The following is a 12,630-nucleotide window of genomic DNA, read 5'->3' as shown; positions in this document are numbered from 1 at the left end:
GGAAACAGAACCTCCCCACCCCTCCACTGGCCTCCCAGCCAGCTGGGGTGGGCGTGGAGGTCAGTCAATTCCTCCTCATGCCCTTCGTCCTCCTCCAGACCCATCTCCAAGCCCCAGGTGAAGCAGCATCACCCTTAGAAGTTAGTTGGGAGGAGGTGATAGGACACTGGCTGTTACTCAGGGCTGGAGTAGGGGCTGATGTGAGTGGGAGAAAGGACTTTCTCTGGACTAAACAACAGCTCAGCCTATAGGACCCCTATTCCTTGTGCCTTAACTCAAGTCCTTTCTTTTCTTTTTTTTTTTTTTTGAGACAGGAGACTCAAGCTGTCCCCCTGGGTAGAGTGCTGTGGCATCACAGCTCACAGCAACCTCCAACTCCTGGGCTCAAGCGAGTCTCCTGCCTCAGCCTCCCAAGTAGCTGGGACCACAGGCGCCTGCCACAATGCCCAGCTATATTTTTTGGTTGCAGCCGTCATTGTTGTTTGGCAGGCCCGGGCTGGATTCGAACCCACCACCCTGGGTGTACGTAGCTGGCGCCTTAGCTACTTGAGCCACAGGTGCCGAGCCAACTCAAGTCCTTTCTGTGACAGGTTTTGTCTATCCCATGCTACATGCTCAGGAGGCAAGCCACTGTGTTTAGGATGGTGGGAAGATAGAGTCCTCTTTACTCCCTGCTGGCAGTCATGTTCCCTGCTGTCCCCCTAGCCTAGCTGGCTCTGTTTCCTGTTTTTAGGCTCCATATCCTGAGCACCAGGATTCCCCAGAACAGTCCCTGGCCCTCAGGCCCTGGGGCTCAGGACTGAGCTGCTGCAGGCCCTACTGGGTGAGTTACTTGGGGACAGAGGAGGCATGGAGGGAGCAGAGATCTGTGCTGGACATGTGATGGCGAGGAGCACTGTGGCTCTGCCAGACTTGATGGGGTGGGTAGACCCTTGCCACAGGTGGAGATTTGGCTGCTGGAGGGTTAAAGGAGGTGGGTGGAACACAGCAGGGAGCCAGGGTGAAGTTAGAGAGCAGACCTAGAGGGAAGGAAGGGCTGCCTGATTGGAGCTGGGAAGCTGTGGGGACCCTGGGAGTGTGTGGGTGGGGGGCGTGGGGTGGGGCCGGGGCAGCATTCCAGAGATGCTCAGAGGGTGAGGGGCCAACAACCACGACCTTTCTCTCTTCTCAGAAAAATTATAAACAGATGTGGGTGCCTCAGGGGAGTGTAGAGGAGGGAGTCACTCCAAGTTTTAGGACCACGGAGGACAGAACCTGAAACCAGCCACAGGGCAGGCAGTCCCGGCACTGAGAGAGCAGGCTCATCTGAAGCCCTGGTCCTGACCTTCCTCCCACTCAGGGGTGGCAGAGGCAGAGATGCACATTTCCAAATGGCTACAGGGCAGTAGGAGCATTTCCTTAAATCCGAGTCTAGATTGAGGCCTCTCCCTAACAATTTCAGCACCTGGAGCTGGGTGCAGAAGTATGCTGGCAGATGTTTAACAACTGTGCTGATGGGGGTGTTGGGCACCGGCTCTGGTGTTTGCCAGTTTCTGTGGTGTAAATACACGTCCTCCCCACACTTGCTTTCAAGCTACTCACGGGTGATGTCACTGATCCTAGAGTTGGGAAGAGATGCTAGCTCCAGCACACCGGTGGTTCAGAGGTGGGGAGGTTGCCTCTCTGGCATCCTGGGCCTGGATGCAGTCCCACTCCCACCCCATAGCAGGAAAGCCCTGACAGTATTCCATCAGGCAGGTTTGGCTTCTCCTTACATACATCCAGTGATGGGGAGCTCACCACTTGACACAGCTGCTTCCATCTTGGAACTGCTCCTTTGGACCAAGTTTGCTTCCTTCTTAAAATTCTCTCTGGTTCCAGTTTCACACCTTGGTAAAAATACCAAAGTGTCCTGGGTGGGGGACAGGCTGGGGGCTGGGGATTCAGAGACAAAGGCCATTGGGTCCCTGTCTCTGGAGGTCATGGTCAGGAAACAAGCACTAGAACAGTGCTGCTGGGGGACCTCAGAAGGAAAGGGTGGAAGACAGTCTGCCAACAGAGGTCAGGGAGCAGAGCACAGTAGAAGGGGTGGCACTTGAGCTTGACCTTGAAAGATGAGTACTGCACTGAAGAATGAGGGTTGAGCAAAGACTGGAGGCTTGGAAGTGCATTGAATGTTTAGGAGTGACCTCTGGGCCAGGGGACTGGAGGCAGCAGCCTCGGTTTCCTCTCCATGCCCCCTGCACAGACCTCCGCAGACCAAGTGCCCCCCACCTGTTCTGCATCTGGCCAGTGCAGGCCTCTACAATGTTGCCACCTCTGCGTCCCCTCCTTCTGGCCCTGGGCCTGGGCCTGGCTGGAACTCTCAACCCCAATGATCCCAACGCCTGCAGCTTCTGGGAAAGGTGAGAGCTCTGTTCTCCCTGCTGGGGCTCCTTTGCTTGTTCCTTCTCTTGTCTTTCCCCTCCCTCCCATTTCTCTTACTCCATCCCCATCTCTGGCCCTGCTACAGTCAGTGTCCTATCTCTATCCCTGGCCCTTGGTCTCTGTAGGATGCCAAGTGCAAAACAGAGTGGCAGGGTGGGATCCCGCAGAAGGGCTGGCCTGGGAAGAATGGCCTTGGGAAACAAGATCCAGGGCAGAATTTAGCCAGAAATGCTGCAACGCTTCTCCATCCACTGGGCCCCAAAGTCAGCTCTAGCTCAGCCTCCCCATGGAGGGAAGAGAGGAGAGAAAAATGCAAGGCCCTGGTCCAGTAGGGTTCGCAGGGGCCCAGCTGGCGGTGTCCCAAGAACATTCTAGTTCTGGGAGAAGCCTTCTAGACTTGAGAGTTGGGACAGGAAGGGGGGGGTCCTATCCTAGCCCTGGCGGAGCAAGCTCAAATGTTGGGTGTCATCCCCACTGTGGCCCACGCGTCTCCCTGCTGCTTTCCTCTGTGCCCTGTGCCAGCTCAGGCCTCCCTGCCCTAGGCTGACCCAGTTCCCTGTCTTGCAGCTTCACTATCACCACTAAGGAGTCCCACTCCCGCCCCTTCAGCCTGTTCCCCTCGGAGCCCTGTGAACGGCCCTGGGAGGGCCCCCATACCTGTCCCCAGCCCACGTGAGTGCTCCCTCCTTCTCCATAGGGCAGATGGGCTGCTGGAGTCACTGCCTCAGCCTGGCCCTCTCAGAACCTTTAGAATTTAGAGGAAACTCCTGGGCCCAAGCCCTCATTCCCACCATGGTGCTCATGTGGTTTGTGTGGGGTATGTGTATGGACATGTATGTTTGGATGTGTACTTGCGGTACATTGCATGTACATATGGCTGGGTGGAGGACCAGGAGGGAACACTCTGCTCCCCCAACCCAGGGTGTTGGGCATTTCCCACGCCCTGGCCTCCCTAATGCCTCACTGCTGTGAGGGTGGATGGGACTCAGGGGGGTACACTGAGGGCTGCCTTCGACCTCCCCAGGGTTGTCTACCGGACTGTGTACCGGCAGGTGGTGAAGACGGACCACCGCCGGCGCCTGCAATGCTGCCGGGGCTTCTATGAGAGCAGTGGGGCCTGTGTCCGTGAGTCTGTGTTGGGCCAGGGAGGGGCAGTGGGACAGTGGAATGGGGCAGCTCAGCCCATCCTTCTTTTTTTTTTTTCTTTTTGTATTTTTTGAGACAGAATCTCACTCTGTTGCCATGACCTCAGACTAGCTCACAGCAAGCGATCCTCCTGCCTCAGCCTCCTGAGTAGCTGCTACAATAGTCACCGGCTACAATGCCCAGCTAATTTTTCTATTTTTAGTAGAGACAGGGTCTTGCTTTTACTCAGGCTACTCTTGAACTCCTGAGCTCAAGCACTCTGCCTCCCAGAGTACTGGATTACAGGTGTCAGCAGCAGGGCCTGGCTTAGCCCACCCTTCCGAGTTCTCCCTGCTTTCACCAGGGTGGGGCCACTCCTCTGCCCCTTTGGGTTTTCTTCCCCCACCTCTGGTATTGTCCTTAGGGTCTCAGCACCTCCTTCTCTAGCACCACTTCACACCCCTATCTCCACCTGGCCCCACCTATCTCCCATCCTATCTGTCCATGACCGTAAGAAGTCTTCATCTTAGCATCTCTCTGCCTCAGAGCTCTCTTTCAGTCTCTGGACCATCTCTGTGTCTCTTTGTCATTGTGTATCTGGGGACTTGGGGTCTGGATCTGACTCTGTCTCTTCCTGTCCTGTCTCTCTGTTGTTATGTTTCTGAATTGTCACTATCTAGTCTTTCCTGCCCACTGCCCCCCATCACCCTATAACCCCCCAGGTGGGAGCTGGCCCTCTACCTCCCCTTTCCTTCTGCCCTAGCTCTCAGTCCCTACTTTCTCTGAGGACAGCATCCATGTCAGACCCCACCTGAGGATCTCCTTCATCCTATGCCAATTTCCCAACAGGGTGCTTAGAGAATTTCACAAAAAGGGGCTGAGGAGCCAGGAACCCTGGCATCTGGTCAAGTTCTGACCCTGAGTGGCCTCTTAGTCTGTCTGTATCTTAGAAGCAGAATGGGTGCTTAGAGAACTCCAGGTCCCTGGTGTAGAGAAGACAGGGTTAGCTGTCATAGGGTGAAAGGTGGGTAGGGGTGGATGCACTGTCTACTCACACCCATCTCTATCCTAGCCCTCTGTGCCCAGGAATGTGTCCATGGCCGCTGTGTGGCGCCCAATCAATGCCAGTGTGCACCAGGCTGGCGGGGTGATGACTGTTCCAGTGGTGAGTGGCTGGTGACCACAGGGAGTAGCCTCTTGTGCCTTTAGGGACATAGGACCCCAAAGCACACCCCACCTACCAGGACAGTTACCTAGCAGAGCCCCATTAAGGCCAGCTGCCTTTTCTAGAAAAGAGAACAGGCATGGGGGAGGCCAGAGAGACAGAGGCAGGGATTAACTGGAGGCTGGGGAGGGGCTAGACCCCTGGTGACCCTCTTCCATTCTCCTTACCCCACAGAGTGTGCCCCAGGAGTGTGGGGACCACAGTGTGACAAGCCTTGCAACTGTGGCAACAACAGCTCCTGTGACCCCAAGAGTGGGGTCTGTTCTTGCCCTTCTGGCCTGCAGCCCCCAAGCTGCCTGCAGCCTTGCACCCCTGGCCACTATGGCCCTGCTTGCCAGTACAGCTGCCAGTGCCATGGGGCACCCTGCGATCCCCAGACTGGAGCCTGCTTCTGCCCCGCAGAGAGAACTGGGCCCAGGTGCATGATGGAGGCAATATCACATCAATGAGACTGTAGAGCAGGACCACATAGACATGTGGAGGGGAATGTGGTGACTCAGACAGGATCCTAAACATGGGAATGGTGTCTAGAAGCCAAGATCCTAGTCCCAGCTCTCTCCCTCACTAGTGGAGTGACCTTGAGCAAATCATTGGCTTTTCATGAGTTTGTTCCTTGTCTGTGAAATGGGAACAGCATTGTCTGCCTCTAAGGGGTGACATGAAGACATAAGGCAGCCTACGTGTGAAAGCATATTGTGAGGTGAGGCTAAGACAAGGGCTCAGGGGAACTCTGTTGCAAGGCAGGGTACAGGAAGAGCTGGGGTGTCACAGAAGGGAGAAGGTGCCCTGCAGTGGAAATCAGGCTCATGCTTTAGGGAGGAACTCCAAGAGCTCTCTAGAAAAACTACAGTGAGCACAGGTGTGCCCCAGAAAGAGACATGCCTCCCCCAGGGCTCTTTGCTCTCTCCCACCTGTGGGTTCTGGGGTGTCCCTGCATTCCTATCCTGGAAACCTTTGCTTTCTGACTCCTCAAGTCCCCAGTAGGGTAAGGCAGGTGTAAATCACTAACCCTTGGAGGCTGGGGGCAGGGGAGGCAGATACTGCTTGTTTACACACTGACCTCACCCATTTTGTCCACCAGCTGTGATGTGCCCTGTCCCCAGGACACTGCTGGCTTCTGCCCCAGCACCGATCCTTGCCAAAACGGAGGTGTCTTCCAGGCCCCCAAGGGCCCCTGCAGCTGCCCCCCTGGCTGGATGGTATGGGGCGAGTCTGTGGGTATGAGTATGAGTCGGGTATGAGTATGAGTCTGAGGAGCATTCCATGGATGGCTCTAAACAGCGCTGAGGGGGTGGGTTCTGGGGATGTGGGGGTGTCAAGGGTTCCTATGGCTATGGGAGGGGGCTGGGCTCCTGGGGCTCTACCTATCTCTCACTCTCACAGGGCGCCATCTGCTCCCTGCCCTGCCCCGAGGGCTTCCACGGACCCAACTGCTCCCAGGAATGTCGCTGCCATAACGGCGGCCTCTGCGACCGATTCACCGGGCAGTGCCGCTGCACTCCGGGCTACACCGGGGATCGGTGAGTGGTGGCGGCGCGGGGGCGGCGGAGGTGGCTGGAGGAGGTGGTACAGCGGACTCACTTGGCCGGGCTGTAGGTGCCGTGAGGAGTGCCCTGCTGGCCGCTTCGGACAGGACTGCGCGGAGACTTGCGACTGCGCCCCCGGCGCCCGCTGCTTCCCGGCTAACGGCGCGTGTCTCTGCGAACACGGCTTCACTGGGGACCGCTGCGCAGAGCGCCTCTGCCCCGATGGCCTCTACGGCCTGGGCTGCCAGGAGTCCTGCACCTGTGACCCGGAGCACAGCCTCAGGTTGGCCATGGGACGTGTAGTCCAGGGCTCTGGAGGCCAAAGGGGAGGTCTTGGGGACTGGAGCCGCCACAATCACGAAAAGCGCCAGGGGCACCTCCAGGTGTCCAAGGGTCACGGAAGGGAAAAGGGAGAGACCTGGTGGCGAGGAGGGGTCGAGGCTGTAGCACGTGCCGCAGCCTTCCCGGGGGCTTTTTTGGTGATGCCTGGCTTAGGTTCCTGGAGACTGGCCTGCCCACACCCCTCCCCCAACCCTACCCCTGCCTGGCTCAGACCTCCCGGCGCCCCAACCCCTCCTGCAGCTGCCACCCGATGAGCGGGGAGTGCTCGTGCCTACCAGGCTGGGCAGGCCTCCACTGCAATGAGAGCTGCCCGCAGGACACGCACGGCCCGGGCTGCCAGGAGCATTGTCTCTGCCTGCACGGCGGCACCTGCCAGGCCGCCAGTGGCCACTGCCAGTGCGCGCCAGGCTACACGGTGAGGACGCGGCCAGGAGAGAGGGAGGTGCGGGGAGGGCCGAGGGAGCGCCCCACCCTCTCATCAGCACGCCCACCTGCTCCCAGGGCCCTCACTGCGCTAGCCTCTGTCCCCCGGACACTTTCGGTGTCAACTGTTCCACACGGTGTTCGTGCGAAAATGCCATCGCCTGTTCACCCATCGACGGCGCGTGCGTCTGCAAGGAAGGTAACAGCTCAGGGGTCTTGCGGCGGGGAAGTAGGACGGCTCCAGGGTACCGCAGGCCTAAGGCAGGGGAAGGGTGAAGGGCGAGGGCGGAGCTTACCGCGCAGCAGCTGGACGGTGGGAAAGTATCCAGGCTGTTTCCTTTCTGGAATATCCACTCAGCTTTTCTTCAACTACAAAAATCCTATTTGTCCTTAAAGGCCCAGCCAGAGGCCGCTCATCAGTGAACACTCCTTACGCTCAGTTATGCGGATACACACAACTGCAGCGCTGCACAACGGTAGCGGCAGGAAAGGCCTGTGCAGTCTGTTAGTGGTGGCGCGTTTGCAAACTTTGGCTAAATTATGACAAGCTGTATTTTGTTTCCATAGCTCTCTCTTAAATTTACCAAAGCTCCATTCTCCAGTCCCCACTACTCCCTACTGTATTACGTGGGATCTGGAAGACTCATTTAGTTACCCGATGGGACCTCTGTAAGCATTTGGGTTTGCTGCCAACCCTTTCGTTTTTCAGAAGAGGCAACCAAGAACCAGAATGGGGTGGTGCTTCCTGGAAAGGCCTTCAGCCTTCCTCGTGTCATAATTTACATTACTAAGCTCCTGTCTTGTACGGTGGGGAGAGTACCCCATCCCACTGCAGCTTGCAGCACAGCCAACACCCAGTGTGTGCTGGCTCAGGAGGGGAGCTGGGTGCTCACACTCACCACGAGGCCCCTCCTCCAGGTTGGCAGCGTGGTAACTGCTCTGTGCCCTGCACACCTGGAACCTGGGGCTTTGGTTGCAATGCCAGCTGCCAGTGTGCCCATGAGGCAGTCTGTAGCCCCCAAACTGGAGCCTGTACCTGTACCCCAGGGTGGCAGGGGGCCCACTGCCAGCATCCCTGCCCGGTGAGTGCTTGTCTGTCTGTCTGGAGTGGGGAGAGGAAGGGGATTGTGTCCCTAGCTGACTGGCCTACCCTACTCTGCACTCCCTTTCCAAGAAGGGGCAATTTGGTGAAGGTTGTGCCAGTCGCTGTGACTGTGAGCACTCTGATGACTGCGATCCTGTTCATGGACACTGCCAGTGCCAGGCTGGCTGGATGGGTGAGCATTCTCAGGCCCCAGGTCTACTGTGGAGTTGGGGGATGTATCACCCCAGAAATATGTCCAGAAGAGCCCCTGTGGAACAGGAGGGAACCAGGCCTGGCATACCTTATTTCTCTCTCCCACAGGTAGCCGCTGCCACCTGCCTTGCCCCGAGGGCTTTTGGGGAGCCAACTGTAGCAACACCTGTACCTGCAAGAATGGGGGCACTTGCCTCCGTGAGAGCGGCAACTGTGTGTGCACACCTGGGTTCCGAGGCCCCTCCTGCCAGAGACGTGAGGCTCTCTACCACCCACCACCACCTGCCCGTAGCAGGGTGCATGCAGTGTCAGATGGCAGAAGTCCCCACTCTCCCTCTCTTGGTCTCTTCCCTGACCCCGCTATTCAGGCCAATTGCTACAGTGGGAAGGCTGGGGGAGATAGCAGTGGCAAGGGTAGACAGAGTTTACCACTGCCTCAATTACCATGCACCCCTCTCTCCCAGCTTGTCAGCCCGGCCGCTATGGCAAACGCTGTGTGCCCTGCAAGTGTGCCAACCACTCCACCTGCAGCCCCTCGGATGGGACCTGCTACTGCCTGGCTGGCTGGACAGGCCCAGACTGCTCCCAACGTATGTGGTGGCTTCTATATCTGAGCACATGTGTGTGCTAAGTGGGTGACCTGAGGACAAGAGGCTTTCCCCTCTCTCGGGTATAAAAGCCTCTGGCCCCACTTCGATTCAGTTGTTTATATAACCAATATAAGCAAGTATTTACTGGGCATCACCTGCATGCTAGGTGCTGCTCTAGGTCTTGAGGATGCAGCAATAAACAGGTCAGGAAAGGGCAGTAGTTTTATTGGGGAGGGGGAGGACTCTTAAGCTTTGTTTTGTACACATTCTTTTTTTTTCTTCTGAATTTTTCACTATTTATTTATTTAGTAGGCCTCTCTCCCACAAAAATATATGAGGAAGATCATGGAAAAGATTAGTCCAAGAAAGCTGAGTAAAACAAAATTTGAAAAGGGGAAATGAAAGGCTATTAATATGAAATAGGCTGGATTTAAGGTCCTCAGTGGTCAGGGGAAAAGGGAAATGATCTCATTAAAGCGTTTTTCCATAGAATTAGGTAACAGTCACTATTAGATTATTTGCCAGAGTCAGATACACAAAAATAAATGCCTTAAATAGATGGACATTTATTTCTTTTGTGTATTTAAAAAAAATAGTCCAGAGCTAAGCTGTCCAGCATAATTCAGAAGCCTTTGATTGTCTGGAATGGGATACATTATTTTGAAATGGCTATTAGTCGAGTGCAGGTGTTAAGTAAGTAGATGGGCATGTAGATCTAGAATATACAGAAGATCTAAGCATTTGTGAGTCATAAATGTGTAGGTGCTGTTCAAGGCTTGGTGTCCCTAGTGAGACCACAGTAATGCTGGGGGCTGAGAGGTGATCTGGGAGGGGCTGGCTCTGCCCACCAGACATGTCCCTTGTCTCCTGTAGCATGCCCCCCAGGATTCTGGGGAGCCAGCTGTGCCCAGCCCTGCCAATGTCACCATGGTGGGACCTGCCACCCTCAGGATGGGAGCTGTGTCTGCCCTCCAGGCTGGACTGGACACCACTGCTTGGAAGGTACCAACAGAAAGGAAACTCCATGCCCCTGTCCCCAGCTTATCCCTTGCCCAAAGAGGACTTGGCTTCTGATTGCTGCTTACCTGCATGCTGCCTCCTCAGGCTGCCCTCTAGGGATGTTTGGTGCCAACTGCTCCCAGCCATGCCTATGTGGTCCTGGAGAAAGGTGCCACCCAGAGACTGGGGCCTGTGTGTGTCCCCCAGGCCACAGTGGTGCACCTTGCAGGATCGGTGAGTTCTTAGCTCCCTCTCCCCAACTCCATCATCCCTAGGGAATGAGCACCTAGGTCCCTGTTACCACCCCTGCCTCCCTTCTGGGTACCTCTCCTATGCATGTACCCCAAGCTCACCAGCTGAGCCTTGATGCCATTCTAAGGGACCACTCCATCCTGTATAGGAAGCCAGGAGCCCTTCACCATGATGCCTACCTCTCCAGTGGCCTATAATTCACTGGGTGCAGTGATTGGCATTGTGGTACTGGGGTCCCTCGTGGTGGCCCTGGTGGCACTGTTCATTGGCTACCGCCATTGGCAAAAAGGCAAGGAACACCACCACTTGGCAGTGGCCTACAGCATTGGGCGGCTGGATGGCTCTGAGTATGTCATGCCAGGTAAGCTGGTGGGCGTGGGGCACAGATGAGGGGCGGCTCATAGGCACAAGGGCAGACGGGGTGCTGGGCGTGAACCCCTGGCAAGGTAGGAAGTAGGGAGGACAAGGGGAGGTCAGGGAGCCTCATTACCTCCTGGGACAGAGATGCTCCTGGGCCTGGCCTGCCCCTGAGCCCACCCTGTGTCTGTTGTGCAGATGTCCCTCCCAGCCACAGCCACTACTACTCCAACCCCAGCTACCACACCCTGTCACAGTGCTCCCCAAACCCTCCGCCCCCAAACAAGGTCAGTGCTGGGGTAGGGGGATGCACCATAAAGGGACAGGCTCAGATATAGTTCTCTGGAAAGCCCTGTTGGTGCACATGGCTCTCCCTTTCACTGTCCCCTATCAGGTTCCAGGCAGTCAGCTCTTTGCCAGCCTTCAGGTCCCTGAGCGTCCAGGTGGAGCCCAGGGGCACGACAGCCATGCCACACTGCCTGCTGACTGGAAGCACCGTCTGGACAGGGGTAGATTCCTGGAGACTGCAGCACTGGGGAGGGTGGGGCTGTGCAGCTCCAAATCTTCCCCTCCAGTGTGTCTGAGTGGCAGAGGTGGGGCCTGGAGATGGGACCAGAGATCTGACTGCCAGCTCCCTTCTCCTCCTCAGGTGGCAGCCGCCTAGACAGAAGCTACAGCTATGACCACAGCAATGGTAATGGCCCAGGCTTGTTCTACAATAAAGGTGAGAATGCAGGGCCCTGAGGAAGGGGCTGAGCCAGGTTAAGGAGCTAATGCCTCCTTGGAGCCTGACCTCTTCCTTCTATTCTTAGGACCTACCTCTGAAGAGGGGCTGGGGGCCAGTGTGGTGTCCTTGAGTAGTGAGAACCCTTATGCCACCATCCGGGACCTGCCTGGACTGCCAGGAGGGGCCCGGGAGAGCAGCTACATGGAGATGAAAGGCCCCCCCTCAGCTTCTCCCTGCAGGCAGCTTCCCCAGCTCCAGGACAGCCAGAGGTGGTGGCAGTCCCAGCCTCAAAGAGACAGCGGCACCTACGAGCAGCCCAGTCCCCTGGTCCATGGTGAGCCCTCCTCGCGTCAGGGCAGGGGCTAGAAAGAACTGGGGTGAGAGAGGTACAAAGAAGGGATGGGTGGAGAGGCAATCGCATGATGTGTCTGCCAGAATGAGGCCTCAAGGTTAGATCTGGGCCCAAAGCAGGCCTGCTATGGAGCAGGTCACACTGCCTCTCAGAGCACATCTCCTTGCCTGTCAGACAGAGTGGTGTCCCCTGCCTCACAGGGCTGAGGATTTGAAATGAGGGCTATAGCGCCTGAGTGGTGGGGTTGGTACCCAGAAAACTGAGGAACCAGGCAGGTGACAAAACGTCCTCATATCTTGTGAAGTGGGCAGGCTGTAATGGCTTCTCTCATTAGCAGCTGAGGAACTGGGAGGTTGTGGCTCAGAGCCACATGGCCTGTTAGGGGTAAACTGCCCCTGCTGGGCCCTGTCCCCTTTTCTTTGGGCTGCAGAGGGTGATGGGAAAGGAAGGAGCCACCCCCTTGTCTTTTCCCCTCCGTCTCCAGACAGGGACTCTGTGGGCTCCCAGCCACCACTCCCTCCAGGCCTGCCCCCTGGCCACTACGACTCACCCAAGAACAGCCACATCCCTGGACACTATGACTTGCCTCCAGTGCGCCACCCCCCATCGCCTCCACTTCGACGCCAGGACCGTTGAGGGGCCAGGGTGGTATGGCAGAGGCCAGCATACTTGGCCCTTGCTTCCCGATGCTTGGGACAGAGCCTGGTGTGCCCTGCCAGAGCAGGGAGTGGACTACCAGGCTGCATACATGAACATGTTTAACTGAGGAGGTGTGTGGAGAGATGGGAGCCTGGCTTCCAGGCATCATCACAGAAGATGCTGGTCAGCAGGATGCCTGCTTCCCTTCTCCTGGCTCCCTGTTCACGGCCTCCTGCTCCAGGGCCCTATGTATATAACCGGTGGGTTGAATGTTGTTGGATGACTCTGATCTCAGATTGATTTCAAAAGTTCATATTGAGTATCTTTCCTGGGCCTGCCCAGGCTGGGCTATGTGTGTGTGTGTGTGTGT

General features: G+C 56.7%; 1 protein-coding gene across 1 annotated transcript in view; it reads left to right on the top strand.

Annotated features, from left to right (window-relative positions):
* The first annotated feature begins 750 nt into the window (after positions 1-750).
* Positions 751-12,630, top strand: part of PEAR1 (platelet endothelial aggregation receptor 1) — a 28,970-nt gene continuing 17,090 nt past the window's right edge. The window contains exons 1-23 of the mRNA XM_003795234.3: positions 751-823; positions 2,228-2,384; positions 2,974-3,078; positions 3,431-3,531; positions 4,604-4,696; positions 4,931-5,174; positions 5,838-5,955; positions 6,140-6,276; positions 6,353-6,565; positions 6,865-7,039; positions 7,126-7,246; positions 7,966-8,129; positions 8,222-8,324; positions 8,453-8,599; positions 8,809-8,934; positions 9,808-9,936; positions 10,039-10,167; positions 10,334-10,546; positions 10,741-10,829; positions 10,937-11,051; positions 11,192-11,266; positions 11,355-11,603; positions 12,106-12,628. Of these exons, the coding sequence (XP_003795282.1) occupies positions 2,287-2,384; positions 2,974-3,078; positions 3,431-3,531; positions 4,604-4,696; positions 4,931-5,174; positions 5,838-5,955; positions 6,140-6,276; positions 6,353-6,565; positions 6,865-7,039; positions 7,126-7,246; positions 7,966-8,129; positions 8,222-8,324; positions 8,453-8,599; positions 8,809-8,934; positions 9,808-9,936; positions 10,039-10,167; positions 10,334-10,546; positions 10,741-10,829; positions 10,937-11,051; positions 11,192-11,266; positions 11,355-11,603; positions 12,106-12,257 (3,096 nt within the window). The 5' untranslated portion in view covers positions 751-823; positions 2,228-2,286 and the 3' untranslated portion in view covers positions 12,258-12,628. The remainder of the gene's footprint in view (positions 824-2,227; positions 2,385-2,973; positions 3,079-3,430; positions 3,532-4,603; positions 4,697-4,930; positions 5,175-5,837; positions 5,956-6,139; positions 6,277-6,352; positions 6,566-6,864; positions 7,040-7,125; positions 7,247-7,965; positions 8,130-8,221; positions 8,325-8,452; positions 8,600-8,808; positions 8,935-9,807; positions 9,937-10,038; positions 10,168-10,333; positions 10,547-10,740; positions 10,830-10,936; positions 11,052-11,191; positions 11,267-11,354; positions 11,604-12,105; positions 12,629-12,630) is intronic.

The sequence above is a fragment of the Otolemur garnettii genome, unplaced genomic scaffold, assembly GCF_000181295.1.
Source record: "Otolemur garnettii isolate 467f Iridium unplaced genomic scaffold, OtoGar3 scaffold00091, whole genome shotgun sequence".
NCBI lineage: Eukaryota > Metazoa > Chordata > Mammalia > Primates > Galagidae > Otolemur > Otolemur garnettii.
The sequence above is the reverse complement of the archived record's forward strand: the minus strand, read 5'-3'. Positions and strand labels throughout refer to the sequence as shown.